The following is a 24,921-nucleotide window of genomic DNA, read 5'->3' as shown; positions in this document are numbered from 1 at the left end:
CCTGGTCTATGGCAATAAAATAATCCTAGAAAAATTTTAAACGAGAAAAGAAAAGGAAGTAGGCAGCACCAAATTTCAATATTGTGATATTTACAAGGTCATATGGTTGGCTCTAGCCCAAACAACGAGAACCCAAATTGATCCATCGATGTAGGGATGGAACATTGATTCGGATCCTTAACTTCCCAGCTAACAATATGATCCGACTTTGTCAGACATCCGACATGTCTGCACATAGTCGGACGAAACATATGACAATTCTTACTAAATACGGAAAGAAATCGGTTCGACAAGTCTGAGGTGATTTTTTTTTAGCTACGATGTATTGGGTTGCCCGAAAAGTAATTGCGGATTTTTCGTATAGTCGGCGTTGACAAATTTTTACACAGCTTGTGACTCTGTAATTGCATTCATTCTTCTGTCGGTTATCAGCTGTTACTTTAAGCTTGCTTTCGAAAAAAGTGAAAAAAAAGTATATTTGATTAAAGTTCATTCTAAGTTTTATTAAAAATGCATTTACTTTCTTTTAAAAAATCCGCAATTACTTTTTGGGCAACCCAATAGGTAAGACATCGGATCCGATATCGGATGATTCATCCGGAAAATGTTGTTAGCTGGGTTGTTGCGGCAAAGGTTTCTTGGATTAGGAGGATATACCCTGCTGGTACAATCGCTTCCGGGGTTCGGTGCTTAATCTGGGGACAGTTCTTTTGCTTTGGAGACCGATTCGAATGCGTTCGCATAAAAGTAAATTGTAAGGTAGCTCTTGTGCAGTGGTGGTCAAAATTAAAATTTTCTTTACCCTAGATTTCATACTCATTTCACACGTACGCTTATGCTCTTTGTTTCAGTCGTTGTTCAGAGAGAAACGAATGGACATGCGCAAGGGTGTATGCATGACATAATTACCAGGTAGTGTAGCGTAAACAGGTGAGTAAAATTGTTTCTCGCGAACTGCACTATCTGTCAACGAGTTTTGGTTGTGTGTGTGTGTATTATAGTTGAAAACGAAAAGGCGCGAAACATCAGAGTTGCGCTTATCACCGATTTTGACAGAAAGTGCATTCAATATTTTGTTGTTGGGCAACTGCCACTACCTGTAATTGAATATATCTTGGGTGTACGTATCGATTTTGTTTTTTAGTTTAAAAAACAATTTTTTTCGTAAATAGCGCTAGGCAATGAAGGAAATAATAATAATTTTATTTAATATTATATTTTCTTTTAGAAACATCAATCTTTTTTTCGAATAAATGAATTTTCATTCAAAGAGAGAAATGTTAAAAAAATTGTAATTCTCGCAGGCAGTCTTATTTCATTTTAGCCACCACTGCAGCGATGTCCAGCCCCTTACGGGAACGTTGATGGTAAATCACACATTCTTATTCTCTTTGTTTCAGACGTTGTTGAGACTGCAACGATGGAACATGCGCAGGGGTATAGGAATCGTTTTTATACCCTCCACCATAGGATGGTGGAGATCGAAATATGCGTCTGAGACCCCATAAAGTATTTATTTTCTAGCCATGTCCGTCCGTCTTGGTATCACTTCCAACAACTGCGCTAAGTATGCTTCAAATCGGTCCATGTTTTGATATAGCTGCCACATAAACCGATCTTGGGTCTTGACTTCCTGAGCCTCTAGAGGGCGCAATTCTCATCTGATTCAACTGAAATTCAACTGAGCCTCTAGAGGGCGCAATTCTCGTCTGATTCGACTGAAATTTTGCACTTATTGTTTTGGTATCACTTGCAACAAATGTGTTAAGTGTGATTCAAATCGGTTCATAATCTGGTATATCTGTCATATAAATCGATCTTGGATCTTGACTTCTTGAGCCAATAGAGCGAGAAATTCTCATCCGATTTGGCTGAAATTTTGCATGAGGCGTTTTGTTAAGACTTCCAGTAACTGTGATAAGTATGGGGCAAATCGGTACATAACCTGATAGAGCCTCTAGAGGGCGCCTTTCTCATCCGATTTGCAGAAATTTTGTACAATGGCTTCTCTCATGATCTTCAACATACGTGTCTAATATGGTTTGAATCGATCTATAGCTTGATGCAGCTCCCATATAAACCGATCTCCCGAATTGCCCCTACAAGGCGCAATTCTTATCCGAATGAACTGAAATATTACACAATGACTTCTACAATGTTCAGCAATCATTTATGGCCCGAATCGAACAATAACTTGATATGGCTCCAATAGCATAACAGTTCTTATTCAATATTCTTTGTATGTCTAAAAAGAGATACGGCGCAAAGAACTCAATAAACGCGATTCATGGTGGAGGGTATATAAGATTCAGCCCTGACGAACTTAGCACGATCTTATTTGTTTATACCCACCACCGTAGGATAGGGGATATATTCATTTAGTCATTCCGTTTGCAACACATCGAAATATCAATTTCCGACCCTACAAAGTATATATATTTGGGATCGTCGTAAAATTCTAAGACGATTTAACGATGTCCTTCACTCTAGAGCCTTCAAAAATTGAGATATTGAGTTGAAATTTGGCACAGATACGTCTTTTTGATGCACGCTGGTTTAGTTCTGAACGGGCCAAATCGGACGATATTTGGATATAGCTGCTATATAGACCGATTTTCCGATAAAGGGTCTAATGATATAGCTACCATATAGACCGAGCTGTCGATAAAGGGTCTGAAGATCATAAAAGCATTATTTATTACCCGATTTCACTGAAATTTGCGATAGTGGGTTAATTTAAGCTTCCCAACATCCGACCCAATTATGGTTCAGATCGGACTATATTTAGATAAAGCTGCCATATACAATAGACCGATCTCCCAAGAAAGAGTCTGAAACCCATAAAAGCTTTATTTTTTATCTGATTTCCCTGAAATTTGGAATAGTGGGAAGCCTTCCAACATCCGACCCAAATATGGTACAGATCGGACTATATTTGGATATTGCTGGCATATAGACCGATTTCCCGATTAAGGGTCTGAAGCCCATAAAAGCTTTATTTATTATCCGATTTCGCTGAAATTTGCACCAGTGGGTTATTTTAAGCCTCCCGACACCTGACCTAAATATGGTACAGATCGGACTATATTAAGATATAGCTGTCATATAGACCGATCTCCCGATAAAGGGTCTGAAGGCCATAAAAGCTTTATTTTTTATCCGATTTCACTGAAATTTGGAATAGTGCGCAGTTTTAAGCCTCCCAACATCCGGCCCATATGTGGTACAGATCGGACTATATTTAGATATAGCTGTCATATAGATCGATCTGCCGTTTAAGGGTCTGAAACCCATAAAAGCTTTATTTTCTAACCGATTTCGCTAAAATTTGAAACAGTGAGTTATTTTTAGCCCCCTGACACCCGACCTAAATATGGTTCAGAACGGACAATATTTAGAAATGGCCGCCATATAGACCGATCTGCCGATAAGGGGTCTGAAGCCAATAAAAGCTTTATTTATTATCCGGTTTCGCTGAAATTTGCACCAGTGGGTTATTTGAAGCCTCCCGACACCTGACCTAAATATGGTACAGATCGGACTATATTAAGATATAGCTGCCATATAGACCGATCTGCCGATAAAGGGTCTGAAGGCCATAAAAGCTTTATTTTTTAACCGATTTCACTGAAATTTGGAATAGTGCGCAGTTTTAAGCCTCCCAACATCCGACCCATATGTGGTACAGATCGGACTATATTTAGATATAGCTGTCATATAGACCGATCTGCCGTTTAAGGGTCTGAAACCCATAAAAGCTTTATTTTCTAACCGATTTCGCTAAAATTTGAAACAGTGAGTTATTTTTAGCCCCCTGACACCCGACCTAAATATGGTTAAGAACGGACAATATTTAGAAATGGCCGCCATATAGACCGATCTGCCGATAAGGGGTCTGAAGCCAATAAAAGCTTTATATTTTATCCAATTTTGCTGAGATTTGAAACAGTGAGTAGTTTTAAGCCTCCCAACATCCGACCCAAATATGGTTTAGATCGGACTATATTTAGATATAGCTGCCATATAGACCGATCTGTGGATAAAGGTTCTGAAGGCCATAAAAGCTTTATTTATTACCCGATTTTGCTGAAATTTGGAAAAGTGTGCAGTTTTAAGCTTCCCAACATCCGACCCAAATATGGTACAGATCGGATTATATTTAGATATAGCTGTCATATAGACCGATCTGCCGATAAGGGGTCTGAAGCCCATAAAAGCTTTATTTATTACCCGATTTCACTGAAATTTGGAACAGTGTGCAGTTTTAATCTTCTCAACATCCGACCCAAATATGGTACAGATCGGACTATATTTATATATAGCTGTCATATAGACCGATCTGCCGATAGGGGGTCTGAAGCCCATAAAAGCTTTATTTTTTAACCGATTTCGCTAAAATTTTAAACAGTGAGTTATTTTTAGCCTCCCGACATCTGACCTTAATATGGTTCAGATCGGACTATATTTAAATATAGCTACCATATAGACCGATCTGCCGATAAGGGGTCTGAATACCATAAAAGCTTCATTTTTAACCCGATTTCGCTGAAATTTGAAACAGTGAGTTTTTCTGAGCCTCAAGATACCCGATTTTAATATGGTTCAGATCGGTTTATAATTGGATATATCTGGCAAAAAGACCAATATTTTGTTATACAACATTAAATAGTGACATATATATTAGACCACTCAATATCCGTGCTGAATTTGGGTGCTTAAGTTATCCAATTTTCACCGGATCGTGACGAAATGGGGTTTACATATATACCCGAGATGGTGGGTATCCAAAGTTAGGCCCGCCCGAACTTAATTCTTTTTTCTTGTTTTTTTTTTAATAAAAATTAGTGTTTTTTGTTATTTGTACAGATTTTTTTTTGTTTCTTTTTATTCTAAATATTTCGGTGTAATATTGTACAATAATAATTGTTTTTCTTGCGTTTTTTCGAATACACTGCTTGCTATCTCTGTTTTTCTTCATTTAAATACACAAAATAATTACATTTGTTTAAACTTTATATATGGGGGCATGATGATTGTTTTTTGTTTTTGTAAATATATATTTTGTATGTATATATATATATATATGGTTATCTTGCTTATGCGGTTGTTGAAAATTAACTCTGGGCTTGTTTTTAGTGGCTTTAGCACACAAAAAATATGGGTCCATGGGTTTTTTTTATATTTTTTTGTTGAAATTGTCTCTCTTCTTGTGGGAATTTCGAATGATTATTGATTTGTTTTAATATTCATAATATTTCATTTAAATTTTTGTTGCTTTTATTTATACCATAGGGTGAAGGTATGTATTATGGGATAGTTGGTGTATATATGGTCATCTATATTTTAAATATATAGGTAGTTATTATTTTTGTTTTTACTAAAAGTATGGTGTAAATGTATGATGAAAATATGTTGGTCGTTTTGAATAAGTTTTCTTTTTCATTTTTTATTTTTACTTCTTATATATGGGGTTTTCATTTGCTGTGAAATTTTATTTTGTTTTTTCGGATTTTAAAGTGCCTTCTAACACTTTTGCTATTTTTTTATTTTTTGTTGATATTTTTCTTTTAGGTTTCCATATAAAGTTAACTTAAAGTTAATAAATGAAAAAAAAAAAAATAATAATAATTAAAGTCAAAATAAAAATTAATAATATTAACATAATTTTTATATCAGTATAATAATAATAATATTCTAAAAATCAACAATCAGCAACGTAATAGTACACCTCATATATATGCAAATACAACGTATAGTACATACAATCATCTTCTATAACTAAAATTCATAATTCAAAATCTAACAAAACGCTCAAACTCATTCATACAAACACACACACACATCTATAAATTCCTACGTTTTCTTTTTTTTTCATTTTTATTCCTTTTGTTTTAAGCAAATATTTATGTATATATGTAACACACAATTGTATTTTTTAGTTTTTCGTTTTTTGTTATAAAACTTAATTTTTCACTTAATCAAAAAAAAACATATTTCTTAAAACAAACCATATATGATATAATTTATACAAGAAATCATTTACATTTTTCTTTATTGATAACAAAATCAATCATCTTCATTAGCAAAAAATAGCAACATACTTTTATTATAATTTTTTTATTGTAAATTGTAAATAATGAAAAACACCATTAATACTCTTTTGCACTTTATGCGTTCAACTGTTTTCTTTTTTTATTTTTTGAAAAAAATTTGTGTTCTAAAATTTTATCTAATTTTATAAAAACGTTCAAAAAGACTTTATTAAAAAAACAAAAGATAATAAAAAACTCGCGCTTTGTATTAAAAAACAAAATTAAAAAAAAAATATTGCAGCGATTTTTTTATAATTGCATTCCTTTTCCGATGTATGTTCTCATAATAGTAAAAAGCTTTAAATGTTTTACAATTACAAACATTTTTTTAAGTAAAACAAAGAATTTAAAAACTAAAAATTGTCGATCAGTTTAAACAATATTGTAAATTTTAACAAAAAAACAGTTTTTAAATATAAAAAATAATTCAAAAAGGGGCCGGTTTATTAATTTCGATAACACTGGTGTTTGAAAGATTATCAAATTTGGATCTATATTTTCGCGCTACGGAGAAGATTAAAAATATCGATAACTATAGTTTTTTAATATTTGAATATTTGGCTGAAGTCAAATTACAAATTGAAATAAATTAATTCGATAATTAATAGTAATAGCTCATTTCGATTGCTAATCGAAATAATTAATTTCGATAACTAAGCGAAATAATTCATTTCGACGACTAATTTCGATAAATAATCGAAATAATTCATTTCGATAACTAATCGAAATAATTAATTTCGATAACTACTCGAAACAATTAATCGTAATGGAAGGGTAACCGAAATAGTTCATTTCGATAACTAATCGAAATAATTAATTTCGATAAGTAATCGAAATAATTAATTTCGATAAGTAATCGAAATAATTAATTTCGATAAGTAATCGAAATAATTCATTGCGACAACTAATCTATATAATTAATTTCCATAACTAAACGAAATAATTCAGTTCGATAACTAATCGAAATAATTCAATTCGATAACTAATCGAAATAATTCAGTTCGATAACTAATCGAAACTATTTAACGAATCGAAATAACTTACTTCGATAACTAATCGAAATAATTAAGTTCGATAACTCGAATCGAAATAATTCATTGCGACAACTAATCGATATAATTAATTTCGATAACTAGTCGAAATAATTCAGTTCGATAATCTAAATAATTAATTTCGATAACGTAACAAACTTTTTAACGAATCGAAATAACTTATTTCGATAACTAATCGAAAAAGTTAATTTCGTTAACTAATTGAAATAATTAATTTCGATAACTAATCGAAATAACTTACTTCTATAACTTATCGAAACAACAGTTTCGCAATTAATCGAAATAATTGAAAAAAAAATGAAAATTATTGGTGCCGATAGTTTGCTCGATAAATAACTAATTTGAGGGATTATTTTGAAATTCTGCAAATTGTAACAAACGTTTTTCGATTGTAAAAATACTAAGTTCTTAATATTTGGCTAAATCAAAAATGTATCGAAATATATTATGTCGATAACAAATCTAACATTTCGGTAACGGTTCGAAATAACACATTTCGATAATTAATCAAAATAACTTATTTCGTAAACTGATCGACAACTAGTCAAAATAACACATTTCGATAACTAATCGAAATAATTCATTTCGATGACTAATCGAAATAACTAATTTCGATAAGTAATCGAAATAACTAATTTCGATAAGTAATCGAAATAACTAATTTCGATAAGTAATCGAAATAACTAATTTCGATAAGTAATCGAAATAACTAATTTCGATAAGTAATCGAAATAACTAATTTCGATAAGTAATCGAAATAACTAATTTCGATAAGTAATCGAAATAACTAATTTCGATAAGTAATCGAAATAACTAATTTCGATAAGTAATCGAAACAATTAATCGTAATGGAAGGGTAACCGAAATAGTTCATTTCGATAACTAATCGAAATAATTAATTTCGATAGCTAATCGAAATAACTCATTTCGGTAACTAATCGAAATAATTGATTTCAAAAAATAATGGAAATTATTAATTCTGAAAATTTGCTCGATAAATAATCCATCGATAATTTGAGGGATTATATTAAAATGCTGCAAATTACAACAAGCAGTCTTCAATTGTAAAAATACTAAAATTTGCATAAATGACTAAGTGAAAATATATCGAAATATATTATTTCGATAACTAATCGAAATAAATTATTTAAGTAACTGCTCGAAATCATACATTTCGGTAACTAATCCAAATAACTTATTTCGTTAACTAATCGATATAAATAATCGAAATAATCGATAACTATTCGAAATAACTCATTTCGAAAACTAATCGAAGCAACTAATAATAATCGATAACTCATCGAAATAATTTATTTCGATAACTCATCGAAATAATTCTTTTCGATAACTCATCGAAATAATTTATTTCGATAACTAAGCGAAATAATTTTATTCGATAACTAATCGAAATAACTGATCGAAATAATATATTCAAGAAAAATAATCAAAATAAACAAATATTGTAAAATTTAACGACTTTCGCCCTAACACAAAAAATTTGATAATTAAAATATTTATTTATTTTAATGATTATTCAATATAATTTAGTTGGGCAATTAATCAAAAGGTTTATTTCGATAATTTATCGAAATAATTCATTTCGATAATTAATTGGTTATATTTTTCGAAATTCAATAGAAAAGTTGAGAGCAAATATTTATAAAAACCCTAGAAACTTTTACCATTTCTTCTCGAGCTATCTAGTACAATATTGCAATACATTTTTATCGATGACAAATGATAGTCTTTTAACATCTTAATTCAGAACTGTTTTATTTTTGTTCGTTTCTTTTTTACAATTTGGGAACATAATCGCTGTAGTATTATTTTTGATGACACTGTGGTTATACCAAAAAAAATGAATAAAAGCCAATTTCAAGCTATTCGATAGGATCTTTTTAGTCACATGTGGTAAAACCTCCATTAAATACGAGATGAAATTGCATTCAAAAAGTAAAATAGGGACATCGTTTTACAGGGGAGCTGTATTAGGTTATAGACCAATTCAGACCATATTTGACGACTCAATCAGGTAATAACTGCGCCCACTAGAGTCTGAAGAAGTCAAGACCCCAGATCGGTTTATATGGCAGCTATATCAGGTTATGGACTGATTTGAACCATGCTTAACACAGTTGTTATAAATCATAAATTGTGCCCTCTAAAGGCCCGAGAAGTCAAGACCCAAGATCGGTTTATATAGCTGCTATATTAAAACATGGACCGATATGGTCCGTTTACAATTCCATCGACCTACACCTGTAAGAACTATTTGTGCAAAATTTCAAGCAGCTAGCTTTACTCTTCGAAAGTTGGCGTGCTTTTGACAGACAGACGGACGGACATGGCTAGATCGACATAAAATGTCATGGGATCTGAGACAAATATTTCAAGGAGTTACAAACAGAATGACGAAAGTAGTTTACCCCCTTCCTATGGTGGAGGGTATAAAAATTAGGTCATCGATTTATATAGAAGCAATATCAATGCAAAGACCAAATAAAACCAAGGTAAATAAAGTCAGTTGAAAGTCATGAGAGTAAATCATTGTATAAAGTGTTAGTCTAATCGGATAAATTTGCGCCCTCTACAGGCTTAATGTATCATAAAGGATATATTCAGTGTCGGTTTGATTATTTTTGAAAAAAAAATTACTTTTGCTATAGCATCCATCGGAAAAATATTAATCGATATTCAGAAAAAAAATTAAATATCGATAGTATCGATAGTGCCATCGATATTTTGTCAGCTCTAATGCGACATCGAATGTATCCGTTAAGCTATATTGCGCCTATAGATGGCGTAATTTTCTTCCGATTGGACTAAATCTTACCAAGGAGGTGAACACGTCCAAATACGTGTGACCAAATTGGTACTCATGAGTGGGTTACCACATGTGGAGGCGTTGGTAGACGCATTGTATTCACCCTTGGGCTTTGTGCCTCGCAGGTTTGGGCAGTGATGGCAGGTATCTGCGTAAAACTCGACATTCGTGTGTACAATGATTTCTCTCATGACTTTCAACTGAATTGCTTTATTGCTTCTACATAAATCGTTTTGCCGATTTTTATTTCTTATTTTCGTTTGCAATATAGGCGATGAGAAATATACGATAGTAACGATACTATCGGGCGCCTCGGTAGCCGAGTTGGTAGTGTGCTTAGATTACCAGTGCAGGGGTCGTGGGTTCGATTACCGCCAGAAGCCTTGGTTTGTCGCTACTGTGGTATCACAATGGACTTAAAATTGTCTAAGTGAGTCTGTAAAGGACTGTCGCTCTTACTTAACCTATCGATACTATCGATATTTATATCATAAGAAATATCGAAAATATCGAATGTTGTGTTTGTTATTAGTATAACTTTATAAGTTCTTTAGAACAGGCTAATGACGAGTAGAGGCCAACATTTTGCAATGGCAAGAAGAAATTGAAAAATGAAGACGAGACTTTGAACAATTATTGCCATAAAGTAACATATAAATCTCTTTAACCCCTTAAGATAGGCAACAATTTTTTAAAATTTTATTGGGAAGAACCGTATATGTTCAAATTTGGCTTTTAAGTTACATTGCGCCTATAGATGGCGCGATTTTCATCCGATTGGGCTAAAATTTTAATGTACAATGATTTTTCTCATGACTTTCAACTGAATTGCTTTATATAAATCGATATTTTTATTTCTCATTTTCGTTTGAAATATAGGCAATGAGAAATATACGATAGTATCGATATTTATATATTATTAGAAATATCAAAAATATCGAATGTTGCGTTGATCAATAGTTTGCCAGCTCTAATCCAGAGGCCTCTTCAAAATTTAAAATCAAAACTTTTGTTTTTAGTAGAACTTTATAAGTTCATTGGGATAGGCTCATGACGAGTAGAAGCCAACATTTTGCAATGGCAAAGAAGAAATTGATAAATGAAGACGAGACTTGGAACAATTATTGCCACAAAGTAACATATAAATCTCTTTGACCCCTTAAGATAGGCAACAAATTTTTAAAAAATTATTGGGAAGAACCGCATATCTTGAAATTGGGCTTTTTTAGATTTTTGTTTTATTACAAATATACAAAATCAAAATTTTAATGCAAAAATCATTTTTCTTAATCGGTATTTAATATGTTGCTAATTTTTGTATGCAATAAAGAGTGTAGGATGATATAAGGATAGGGCTTTAGGTAGTTTATAAAAATAATTTTGGTTTTAATTCTTTTTCCAAAGAAATAAAGGCTTTAATTACACAAGAAAAAAATTGCTTTTAAACAAAATCAAAAACGAATGGTAAATAAGGAGTAGAGAAGGGATTGGTGTTTAATGAAATTTGATGGTAATGGGTTGCGTGCGTTAATTGGCGTGGCCAAAGTTTTCTTTTTTGTTTCATTTTTTTTTTAAATTTTAAATTAATAAAATAGAATTTTTGGTTTCAAAATATTTTGTAAATGTATAAAATAAATATTAAGTGCGTGTTTTTGTTTTTCTTACTTTTTCTTTTCATACGCTTTTCTTTTAAATAGTTTTTTTTTATACTTTGTGTATATGATTGCGCTAATACTATATGATACACAAAAAATTGTTTTGTTTTTCTTTTTTTACACATAAAACATACACAAAAATATATATGTTGTTGGGTTTTTGCTTTTCTCTATATGTTATAGTTTAGGGTTTAAGGGTTAGTTTCTCTTAATATGTTTGTATGTAAGGTAAGTGGGGGGGTTTTATTGTGGTCGCTTGAGAGAAAATTGTCCCATATATAGGCTAATATTTATAATGTTTTTTTTCTGTATATTTTCAATTGTTTGCTTTGCGTTTGTTATATTCTTTCGTTTATATTAAGTTTTTGCGTTTTTCTTTTTTTTTTTTTTGATTTTCTTATAAACTAATTGGTGTTTTGTTGTTTAATTCAGAGGAGGAGAATCGTTTGCTTCTTTCTGCCATCTCAACAAGACGTATGTACGTACACATAAGGTATTGGGTTAAGCTAGAGCTTGTGGGGTGGAGCAGAAATTCTCTTTTTTTTCTTCTAGAACTTATAGAACTTTGAGGCATTTATGACGATGATAATGCCAATGAAGATAACGATGGGCATACAAATGCAGGTTAGAGTTTTCTATTAGCTTCTTATGTCAGCAAAGATGATTTAAGATCCAATGACAATCACCACTTTCTTATAGGTTGAACATATCAAGGGCAGGCAGGAATTTGGGTAGTGTTTTGGGTGAGGGAAGATAACACCAGACCTGCACTTTTTTTATCAGTCGCTCTCATGGGACATTCTCATATTATCTTAGGACACATTGTTTGTCTAAAGAGATCTTGGGAGTTTGCTAAAATGTCCATTAGCAGAACTGCTGGGAACTGCTAGTGTCAGCATCTCTCCCTCTCGATTCTAAAGATTGTGGGATGCTTGCGATCCAACCAATATGTGCATTATAAAACACAAACGTAGATATAAGGCAGGTGCGATGGGATGATTGTTTTTTGTTTCAATTTGAATTTCAGAAAATAATATATTCTTCACCTTCCCCTACAGATGTCCAAATTTGTAACTTTTTAACTTTTCCAAAATGGTCAACTCCCATAAAAGGCATTCATAAATTTAAAAAAAAAAATCTATTTTCTCTCTATACAACTGCTTTTCTACACACACTGGATCACCTTTAGAAACGTGCCCTATTAATATTCTTTATGCGTATGCCCACTTCTAGAACATGCTCACCCGCCGCCGACTGGGCCACATTGACAGTGGTGGCTGCAGCATTATTGGCTGTATTATTGGTACTGCTATTGCTGCTGCTGCTATTATTGCCATTGCTTGTGTTACTACTGCCCTCCTCTGCATGCTGTTGCATATTGTTATTTGCTATATTGCCATTGGCACTGGATAGGGGCGTGCGTCTAATCGATGTATTAGAGGCATTACCCGTTGCCGCATTTGTTAGATTATTTTTATTATTTTTACTTAGCGATGAATTGCCACCTGTATTGCCGCCTGCTCCACCCGCACCGCCACTATAGTCGTGTGGTCCTCCCACTGTGTGACGCCGCTTAATCGAACGATTTTGTTTATTTTGTATTTGTCGTTTCTTTGTCAGATTCATATCAGTCTTTTCATCTTTAGTTAAGCCCGTACAGGGGATATTGTTGCCCATAGAACCACCACCACCACCACCACCCCCACCTGCACCTGCACCACCAATGCTGCCATAACGTGAGGAATAGTTACGACAATTGAAAGAGGCCGAACGAAACAATCGATGATCTCTTCGCTTCTTATTGTATTTGTCCAATAGAAATGAGGGTGAAGCCATAACCAAAGCCTCTTTGGGATCACTTGTGGTAGAACCCTCGGAGTCATCTTCAGAGCAACGCTGTTCATGCACCGACGAGGAGAATCTTAAATTTTTGCTAGTTGCATAGGCATTGCGAGCGGTGGAAGCCGCCAGGCTACCTCCCTTCAAAGCACCTATTGTATTGGGCGTCGAGGCCGCAGTAGGTGGCGAGGTCAAACTAACACCACCCACCCCACTGCCTATTGACGAGTTGATGGGAGCGGTGGCTGAATGTTGCAACTTGTGCGCTGATTTATAAGTGCCCGTTAGCGATGATGTCTTCTCCTTTTCACTACAGTTGCTCGATGATTTAGCACCCATAAGCGTATTGGTTGAGGTACACGAACGACTTAGCATAAGATTATTTGCACCCATTATGTTGTCCAGCGGGGAGAATTGGTGAAAATGCCTTTCCGGCGACTCATCGGCATAAGGAATGTTTTCTGTATGCAATATATGCAAGGGCTCACCCAGCGTATAGCGACGTTGTATGGGAAAATCTGGAGATCCATTTTCATCATTCGATTCGGAACCGCTGCGTAATTTGCTTAGTTTCGATTCCAATGTATCGGTTATGATGCCAAGGGACATGGAACCTGTAAAAAACAAACAATAATAGGAAAGGCAGAGAAATAAAATTAAAAATTTCATAAAATATAAAAAAAAGCATTTCTTTCTAATTTTTAAAATTTTGGAAGAAATATTTGAAAGTACTATTTTTAAGGCCGTTGTCGATAACCGTTCTACGATTGCCAGATAAACCTTACTTCGATTACCAGATAAACGATACTTCATTCAAAATAAATTCGAAAATTTGATTACCAAATACTGGATATTAATGCGAGATAATTTATATTTCGATTATCGTTGTTCGATTACCTGGAAATCAATATTTCGATTTCCAGATAATAAATATTTCGATTACCACATAATCGATAATTCGATTACCACATAATTGATATTTCGATTACCAGATAGTCGATATTTAGATTACCAGATAATCGATATTTCGACTATCACATAATTGATATTTTGATTGCCATACAATCGATATTTCGATTAGCACATAATAGATATTTCGATTACCAGATAACCGATATTTCAATTACCACATAAACAATATTTCGATAATTGATATTTCGATGGCCATATAATCGATATTTCGGTTACCAGATAATCAATATTACCATTACCAGATAATAGATATTTCGATTACCAGATAATCAATATTTCGATTATCAGATAATCGATATTTCGATTTCCACATAATCAATATTGCGATTACCGGAGAGTCGATATTTCGATTACCACATACTCGATATTTCGATTACCAGATAATCAATATTTCGATTACCAAATAATCGATATTTCGATTACTATATAATCGATATTTCGATTACTTTATAATCGATATTTCGATTGCTATATAATCGATATTTCGATTACCAGATAATCGATATTTCCATTTCGATTGCCAGATATTCGATTTATCAATTACCGGGCAATCGATACTTTGATTACCGGATAATCGATAATTTAAATAACAGGCAATTGATATTTCCATTACAAAATAATTGGAATCGATAGAAGATATTTCGAAGGTATATAAGTTAATGGATATTTTCATGACCAGATAATTAATATTCGGAACAAATGTTCTTATTTAGATATCCCGAAAATGGAAATCCATATATTCGATTACAAGGTTTTAAATATTTTATTACCGAACAATCGATATTTCGATTACCAGATAATCGACATTTTGATTACCAGATAATCGATGTTCAATTACTAGATAGTCAATGTTCGATTACCACATGATAATTACTTCGATTACCAGATAATATATATTTCGATGACCATTGCCGGATAATCGACAATTCGAATAACAGGCAATTAAAATTCCAATACAAATTAATTGGAACTTGAATGCAAATGCAAATTTGCCCATGAACATTCCATTAAGGAGCAAACTTCTCACATATCAATGAGTGCAGTCCGATTTAAGTTTAAGGTCAATGATAAGGGGCTTCCTTTTTATAGCAGAGTCGGAACGGCGTGCCGCAGTGCGACACCTTTGAGGAGGAGAAGTTTTTACATGGCATAGTACCTCACAAATGTCGCCAGCATTAGAAAGGGATAACCACCGACGAACATTTTTATGATGGTCTCGCCAGGATTCGAACCCAGGCGTTCAGCGTCATAGACGGACGTACTAACCTCTACGGTGGAACTACGAATACCAGATAGTAAATCAATGATAATGGATATTTGGGATAAATGTTCTGTCATAGCCAATTAAAGTAAAGATAATCGTTATTTAGATTTCCCGAAAATGGAAATCGATCAACTCGATTACAAGATTTGATTACAAGATATTATCATATTTACAATCGATATTTTGATTACCTTATCATAGAAACATTTCTCGATTACCAAAACTTTGAAATATCTCAATTGATGTTAATTTCGATGTCAAGTAATCAATATTTCGATTACCAGAAAATTGACAGTCGATATTTCGATTAACACGTCAATTTAATTTATTCTTAATAACTTGGGTGTTCCAATTATGCCAATGAAACATATCGGAAAAAATTCCTTCGCCACTTTGATGAGATACAATTTATCGTTCTTTTTGGTTCTGAATATCGTTGTTTTCATTTAATAAAATATAATAAAATCAAAAAATTATCTTATAATTTAGCTTAAGTTACCAATTTTATATTTCATATAATTGATTTGAGAAGTTTCGTGTTAGAGATTAATACTTCTTATAATTCTATTCAATGGGCTCTTAAAATTATCGATATTCGATTATCGGATAATCGATATTCGATTATTTTGGTTATCCGGTGATCGGTAGTTCGATTATCGGTTAATCGATATTTTAATAACAGGACAATCGATATTCCTATGACTGAGAAATCGATATTTTTATAACTGCAAAATTGATATTTCTAAAACTGAATAATCGATATTTCGATTACCACATAATCGTTGTTTTTACCATTTATAATAATTAATAATCGATATTCGGTAATCGGTAGTTTAATTATCGGCTGATTGATATTCCAAAAACAGGACAATCGATATTCCTATAACTGAAAAATCGACATTTCTATAACTGAAAAATCGATATTTCTATAACTGAAAAATCGATATTTCTATAATTGAATAATCGATATTTCGATTACCACTTAATCGATGTTTTTATGCCATTGATAATAATTAATTTATAATAATTAATAATCGATATTCGATTATTTTGGTTATCCAGTGATCGGTAGTTCGATTATCAGTTAGTCGATATTTCTATAACTGAAAATCGATATTTCTATAACTGAATAATCGATATTTCGATTACCACATACTCGATGTTTTTATGCCATTTAATCGATATTTCGATAACCATGTTATTAATTTTAAAACTACCAGATAATTAATATTTCCAGAAAATCAATATTTCGATGATCGGATAATCGAAATTTCGATTGCCGAATCATGGGATAATCGATATTTCGATTACCGATTAGTCGATATTTTAATCACCAGGTTCTCGGATAATCGCCATTTCGATTTTATCGATATCAATTTGTTGATAGTCAAATATCTCGATAATCAGAGAATTGATGTTTTAAATACCGAATAATCGATATTTCGTTTACCGGATTATCAATATTTCTATTACTGATTCCAATATTCATAATAATACATCTATTAGTAAAGAAATACAACTTCAACTTACCCGGTTCACTTAATCGACTATTACTACTCTCGTCGTCGGTTAGATTTATCGATATATCAACACTATTACGTTGTGTCTCTTTGATAATACTGCTACCGTTTACACTGCCCGTATCTTTCTCATCCAAACTAGATTTGCGCGCATGACTGCGGGCCCGACTACTCAGGAAGCCCTCCTTCTTTTTGGAGGTCTTGGCCGATGAAGTGGTTGTACTGCTGCTACTCGACGATGAGGCCGTAGTGCCACTGGCTGACTTCGGATAGTCCATTGACTGAAAATGTAAACGTAAAGTAACACCAAAATCATAAATTGTGGGCACAGCACGGCGTCTTTGACGATATTCGGCGGCTTCTGCGGCCGAGCAAGTAGAATCTCGCGATGAACGTGATTTAGAGGCATTTGAATTTACATTCGCATTTGAAGTAAGCGTTCGTGTGGTAAGTGTGGAAATATTAGGTGTTGACTTGCAAATATTTTTTAATGTGTTCTTGGTGATTGTAGTGAAAGGTGGTAAAGGTGTAGTGATAATAGAATTTTTGTTGGTATTCTTGGTGGTGGTGGTGGTGGAGGTGTTTGTGGCATTGGATGTGATTTTGGTGTTGGTGGTAGTGTGAAAAGATTTAGATTTACTAGAGCTAGTAGAGGAAGATTTGCTTACCAAACCAATTTCATAGGACGAAGGCTCATTTGTGCGTTTACTGCTTTTGTGTTTACGCAACTGGGGTATGAAGCGTGAGGTACGTGTTGTGGTGGTAGTGCTCGATGAAGACGATTCACGTTCGGTAAGCCTTTCGATTTTGGAGATATTGTGTAGCAGCATATTAGTTTGATTCTCCTGTTGTTGCTGCTGTTGCATGGCTGTAGCACCTGCGGCGGATGAGGAAGAAGACGGTGCCACATTATTGCCACATACATCCTCCAGATCGGGTGTTTCGCCATTTTCAAAAAAGTAATCGTACTGTAATGCAGAAAATATAGGGCAAATTAGGAAACATACAATTTTTCTAAACATAAAATTTGTCATTGATTAGTAAATGATAATAAAATTCTGAAATCGTTTAAATATTATTGCCGATAATACTATTTGCGGTTATCGATTTTTACAAAATATCTAAAATCTATCCTATTATTTATCTATCCGCTATTAATCGAGACACGATTTTCTGGATCTAAAAGCGTTTAAGTGAGTTTTTATCGAATGTCGATTTTTCATTGGTTATCGAATTTATTATTTTCAATTATCGATATTACGGTAGCAGAACACTTTTCAAAACATTTTTGGTTTATCGGTCCGATTATTCTCCGATTTAAATCGATAATATTAATTAGAAATTTCGCTTTGGAGTTTATTAGATGATCACTTTTAACATTAAAACAAATTTTTGATTCTCTGTTCGTTGGTTCAACAAAGGGGGAAAGAGTCAAGCTAATTTGACCAATGAATGAATGAATATCAGAAGAAATCAAGGATTTTTTCGATTTTATGGATCTATAAACGTCAAATGCAACATTTATCGATTGTTTTTACATGTAATCATATTGAATGATATGAGTGTTGCCATACTGGGCATTACATAGATTCCCGAAACATTTATCGGTTGTTATCGAATAGATCAACATGCAGAAAATGCCGATATATTTCAATTATCGTTTCGATTATTCATCAAAGGCAATTTTTGTTCAAGATTTTAGCGATGTTGGGGTTTTAGGCCTTATAGGAAATTTTTATCGCTTGTTATCGATTTTAATTTTTGATTGAAAATGGGGAAATTTTCCAAAAACTTACATGAGTCAACAGTAATTCCACAATCCGACATTGATGCTTCATATCCTTAACAGCCACATCCAAGGCATCGTTGGGCGTGCGTATTATCGAGGGTCCAAATATAATGGCCAAATTCTTGGGCTCCATTAAATTCACATCACAATTCTTGCTGACACGATGCAAATGACGGAACAAATGTTTCATAGTTTCATGCGAATATCTGGGCAAAGCCTCCAACAGTGCCTTCAATTCGGTTAGACGTTCCATGCCCACTTTCTTGTCGGCTTCAATGAAATGATTGTAAAAGGAACTTGGCAGCAAGGCATCGGGCAAACTTCGGATGAACAACTTGAGGAGACTGGAGACCACATTGACATCCTCCCATCTGACATCGGTATTGCAGCGATCCCAGGAGAAATCTGTTTTATTCACTTGATCGGACAGCTCCGAAATGGCTGCCTTATTGCCGGGTATGCGATATATGCCCACAACACCCAAACCTTTGGTCTCCACAATATTGGTGCAGACCTCCACCAGAGTGGGTACATATTCGTTGTTTTTGGACTGCAAAAAAAAAAGTTAACAAAAATATTTACCAAAAAAATTTGAATTTAACCTACCATGGGACAAGTTTTCAAAGGTACCCCTATGGAGCCGATTGTCTTAGACGATGATGACAAATTGGATGGGGATAAATCAGCACTATGGCTGCTGCTGCTACTACCTCCGCCACGCCTAAACAGTAGATCTTTCCAATTTTTGGCCTTGGGAGAGCCCAAATCTTTGTCGGGTATATTTTTGTGTGAAGACGATTTGCGTGTTTTCATCACAGGCGATATTGAATCGGGAGCTTCTAACTCACTGCGTGAAGTTGAACTTAAAGGCGAATGTTCGGCTTGTAAATGGTGTTGCGTTGATTGTTGTTGTACATTGTCATCACAGTAATTGCTGTTAGCAGTAGACACACTAGCGGTGGCGGCAGTTTTTTGAGGCTCCGCTAACTGTTTACCCTGAAGATCCTGCCAAAGAAGATGAACCGAGTTACCAAAGACAACAAGCCTTGAGATATTTTCTTCAAACTTACATTATCATTATATATTAAACTATTCTTCCATTGTAATAAACCGTAGATCCTTTTCATTTCAGTGCCACTTTTCGTCTTAAATAAAATATCAGTGTGCGGATGATTTTGCTGGTGCGTTTGATGTTGTGTCGTTTCCAGTGATTGTTGTGTGGATGAGGAACTACCAGTGGATGATGTTAATTTATCTCCAACATCATCTATATTCAATTCATTGCCTAGATTGGCTAACGGTGAGGGTTTCGATTGCATGCGGAAAACGTTTTTCTTTTTATCCGATTCATCGAAAATTTCAAAATTTCTTATGTCGAGCTCCAGTACCTTTGAGGAAGAAAGAGTTTAAATGGGGTATAAGATCTTTGAAATGCAATGGGAGCCTTTTGGTATAATGCAAATACTCACATTGCTATCGGATTTTGTATTACGGCTGGGATATATCCTCAGTATATCGCCTTTAATCTCGATTTTGACTTGGCGCCATGATCGATATTCAGATTGTCGCTGGAAATAAAAATTTCACAAAAATGTGTAAAAATCTTGATTTCTAACTTATTCCTTGTAGAAACCCATAATCACGAATCTAATGCCCCACCCCGAAACCCCTCCAACGGACCAGCAACCCGATCATGTCATAATGGGTCTCTACTGAAAATTGCTGCCGCACTTTCCGCAGGCCAAATGCAGGGCCTGATTTTGTACCAGAAACTGCACTGAAGAGGAATGTCAGCGAAAGGGTTAGGAGGGTATTATCATGCTGATATCTGAAGAAAAAGCTAGTGCTCCTAGAGATGCTCTGAATATCAAGCTCGTTCTTTTGCCTATGTCCCTTTACATTGGATGTACAGCAATGAATATCGCCCTAAGGCTAAGGCATCGGGAACCCTCCGTTCTTTAAACTTTGAATATTCTTCGCATAGAATTATAGATCTGAGTGGAACTGGATCATACAACCAATAATTACCAGTAGCCTTCAATTGGTGTCATTCTCAGAGCGACTGTAATGCTTAGCCTACCTTCGAATTCGACTTAGTATAGACAGCAGGGGGATTTTTAAAATGCCGTCCACCATACCATAAGACCATATACCGACCATACACCATCGACGGACCACCCGACTTCATGACCTCTGAGCGCCGGACGTTTATTGCCGATTTGGCTGGCTTCAGAGAGTATACCAATCGCCGCTTCAGTGAACTGCCATCCCCCTCGGATGTGCTAGTCACCGAGAGGAAATTCTGAGACATCATTAACGCCGCTCGCTTTATACCAGCCGGTCGAATACCCCAATTGCGGCCCAATTTCCCGGCGCAGGCAGTGGTACTCGCAGACGAGCGTGTTGGGATTCCTTGTATGGACCCCACTAACCCCAGAATGAGCGAGCTGAATTTGGAAATAAACAGGATAGTCAACGAACATAAGCGGAATTTGTGGCTGGAACACCTGGAGGAATGTAACTCAGGCATCAGTTGTTGTTGTTGTAGCAGTTTATTGTGTACTATCTTTCGTCTGCTTGATTCTGTTGAGTGTCAAGACCCAGGAACTCCGCGACTAAGATGGGGTGCGTCCACAGGGATCTGGGTCTGAGTCGAGTGGGTCTGGCCGGGCAGTTAAACAGGTGACGTGTATCGTGCGGTCCCTGGTTACAGTCGGGACATACATCTTGCACGTCGGCATCAATCCTAGCTCTGTGGGAATTGAGGCGGCTGCATCTGCCGGAACGTAATTGAGCCAGAATCACTCTGGTTTGCCGGGGGAGGTCGATTTCTTCGGGTGCAATGGGTGGCGGTCGTACTCCAAGGACTACATTCACCCGGTAGCCAGTTAACGCGTCTGCTACCGTGTCTGCATGAATGTTGTTCAGACCCGCTTGATATGCCGCTTGATCTAGAGGTTCTCTCTTGTAGCGCTGGACCTCACGCTCTAGATCATGTAGATCTACCTTAAGGCTTCTGGGCGGTGGGTATCTATCCACAAGATGATGATTTGGATGATTTCTGCGATAACAGCCCAAAAGGTATTGCTTAGACAGCATGTAGTTATGTCTTCGCACTGGTAGGATCTTTGTCTCCTGGTGGAGGTGGTCCACATGAGAACTAAGGAGGCAGCCCGTCGCAGTTCGGAGGGCGGCATTCTGACAGATCTGAATATTATTCCACTGCGTGTCACAAAGCTGACGTGACCACACTGGCGCTGCATAACTTACCACAGACCGGCCAATTGCTTTGTACGTGGTCAACAAGGTTTCTTTGTCTGCACCCCAAGTGCTGCCAGCGAGTGACTTGAGGACCTTGTTTCTACTTTTGACTTTATTGCAGATTGCTGTGGCATGTGGGGAGAAAGTGTAGGAGCTGTCAAATGTGACGCCAAGTATTTTGGGACACTTGATGGTCGGAATCAATTCTCCATCGACCATCACAGTCAGCTCAGAATTCACCTCACGCGTATTTGTAGTGAACAGTGTGGCTGAAGATTTGGTGGCGGATATCTTCAGATTTCTTGCAGCGAAATATGAGGCAAGCTCGTTGAGGTAGACGTTCAACCTATCGCAGATGTCATCAATGGGTGGGGGGCCTGATGCCAAGATCGTACAGTCGTCCGCATATGATACGATCTCTATGCCGTCTGGAGGAGGTGGAATGGAGGAAAGGTAGAGGTTAAACAGAGCCGGAGATATCACCCCGCCTTGGGGAACTCCCTGTTTCACTCTACGGTGTTTTGACTTCTTATCCCTAAATTCCACAAATGACTGGCGGCCACACAGATAATTCGCGACCCAACGTTTAAGGCCTGGCTGGAGGGACGTGTTGGCGATGTCCTCAAATAATTTGGCATGGCTGACCGTGTCGAATGCCTTCGATAGGTCCAATGCCACGAGGACCGTCCTATCACATGGCCTGGGTTGATTGAAGCCACGGCAAATGTGTGTGGTGATGGCATGCAAAGCTGTTGTTGTGCTGTGCAGTCTCCGAAATCCGTGTTGATGCTCGGCGAATGGAAATTCTCCTACGAGGCTCGGGAGGAGTAATGCCTCAAGCGTCTTAGCCACCGGTGAGAGAAGGGAGATCGGTCTGTACGACTCCCCCAAACTCGGGTCTTTACCAGGCTTCAGTAGCGGGATCACTCTGCCCATTTTCCAGACATCGGGAACTATAAGAGTGTTCAATGACAGGTTAAGGACAGTGGTAAGGTACTCAACTCCAGGTAAATCCAGATTCTTCAGCATCAATGTAGAGATTCCGTCGGGGCCCAACGCCTTGGAAGATTTGGCGCCACTGATGACATTCGTAACTTCGCCCACGGTAAATTGTGATGGCTGTTCATCGGCTCGGAGACCACGAATACGGCGAATGGCTCTTCTCCTTGCCCTGTCTCTCTCGGGATGCACGATAAATTGACGGTTGAACAACCTGGCGCATCTCTTCGGATCAGTCACGGTTAACTCGCCAAAAGTGACTGAGGTCCTGTCGTCCCGTCTACCGGGGTTCGAGAGAGACTTAACAGTGGTCCACAATTTGCCTGCACCGGTGCCTAAGTTACATTGCTCCAAGTGTTCCAGCCACAAATTCCGCTTATGTTCGTTGACTACCCTGTTTATTTCCAGATTCAGCTCGCTGATTCTGGGGTTAGCGGGGTCCATAGCACGAATCCCATCACGCTCGTCTGCGAGTACCACTGCTTGCGCCGGGAAATTGGGTCGCACTTGCGGTATTCGACCGGCTGGAATAAAGCGAGCGGCTGCTGCGTTGATGATGTCTCGGAATTTCCTCTCGGCCACAAGCACATCAGAGGGGGGTGGCAGTTCATTGAAGCGGCGATTGGTATACTCTCTGAAGCCAGTCCAATTGGCCTTCTTATAGTTGATGAACGTTCGGCGCTCAGAGGTTATGAAGTCGGGTGGTCGGTCGATGGTGAGGATTATGGGGAGGTGGTCTGACCCCAAAGAGATGACGGCTTGCCAGGATACGTCACTCAGGAGATCAGGGGATGCGATTGAGATGTCTGGCGAGCTGCTGCACCTCCTCGTAATCCTAGTGGGGGCATCCTCATTCACCGTGCAAAACGTGGAGCTATCTATCTGCTCTGCCAAAGCTATGCCACGCTGGTCGTTGCCTAGGGGAGAATGCCATGACGAGTGATGTGCATTGAAATCCCCCAGAACCAGACGACTATGGCCAGATAGCAACCCACTTATGTCGGGGCTGTAGGCCTGGCCATTAATCGGGACACAGCTGCCAACCGGCGGTATATACACGTTGTATATCTCTATCTCGGCAGTACCAGACTTGACTGCTACCCCCATACATTCCATGTATGGGTCACTAGCGTCAAGCGCAGGCGAGATAGGTCTATACTGCACGGAATGGTGTATAACGAAGGCCAATCCCCCACCTCCATTCCTTGAGCGATCCTTACGTAGCACATTGTAGCCGTGACAACTGTGCAAGCTGCAGGTGTTAGTCAGCTTTGTCTCCTGGATCGCTGCGACCGATATGCTCTTCCGACTCATAAAATCCACAATCTCATCAATCTTGCCTCGCAGTCCATTGCAGTTTAACTGCAGGAACGATACATTTCCCGACACTGGCCTGGCAATAGTAGGGCTAGGGTGCTGTCTTTGCATAAATTGCCGTACGGGAGAGGTCGGGGGGGTCACATAGTCCGACGACGAGTGTGTGAAATGCGACGACGAGTGTGTGAAATGTGAAACGTGTTCAGGCATCAGTGTAGGCAAACTGTGGTTGACGGGGTGACAGGCCCTCATTCACTTTTGGCGAAGTACCCATGCCTGATCCGAAAAGACGCGCCAGGATGTTCAACCGTCAATTTATTGTGCATCCCGAGAGTGA

At 36.5% G+C, this 24,921-nt stretch overlaps 1 protein-coding gene across 3 annotated transcripts in view; it reads right to left on the bottom strand.

Annotated features, from left to right (window-relative positions):
- Positions 1-8,900: 8,900 nt before the first annotated feature.
- LOC106083860 (serine-rich adhesin for platelets) overlaps positions 8,901-24,921 on the bottom strand; it is a 299,438-nt gene continuing 283,417 nt past the window's right edge. For 2 of the 3 annotated variants that reach the window (XM_059366835.1, XM_059366837.1), the window contains 6 exons: positions 20,477-20,575; positions 20,078-20,395; positions 19,614-20,012; positions 19,015-19,557; positions 17,229-18,186; positions 8,901-14,076 (listed from right to left, as the gene is read on the bottom strand). In XM_059366835.1, the coding sequence (XP_059222818.1) occupies positions 12,809-14,076; positions 17,229-18,186; positions 19,015-19,557; positions 19,614-20,012; positions 20,078-20,395; positions 20,477-20,575 (3,585 nt within the window). In that variant the 3' untranslated portion in view covers positions 8,901-12,808. The remainder of the gene's footprint in view (positions 14,077-17,228; positions 18,187-19,014; positions 19,558-19,613; positions 20,013-20,077; positions 20,396-20,476; positions 20,576-24,921) is intronic. The other variant, XM_059366836.1, reaches the window with a different exon arrangement.

This window comes from Stomoxys calcitrans, chromosome 4 (assembly GCF_963082655.1).
Source record: "Stomoxys calcitrans chromosome 4, idStoCalc2.1, whole genome shotgun sequence".
Taxonomy (NCBI): Eukaryota; Metazoa; Arthropoda; class Insecta; order Diptera; family Muscidae; genus Stomoxys; species Stomoxys calcitrans.
This window is presented reverse-complemented; position numbering and strand designations above follow the sequence as displayed.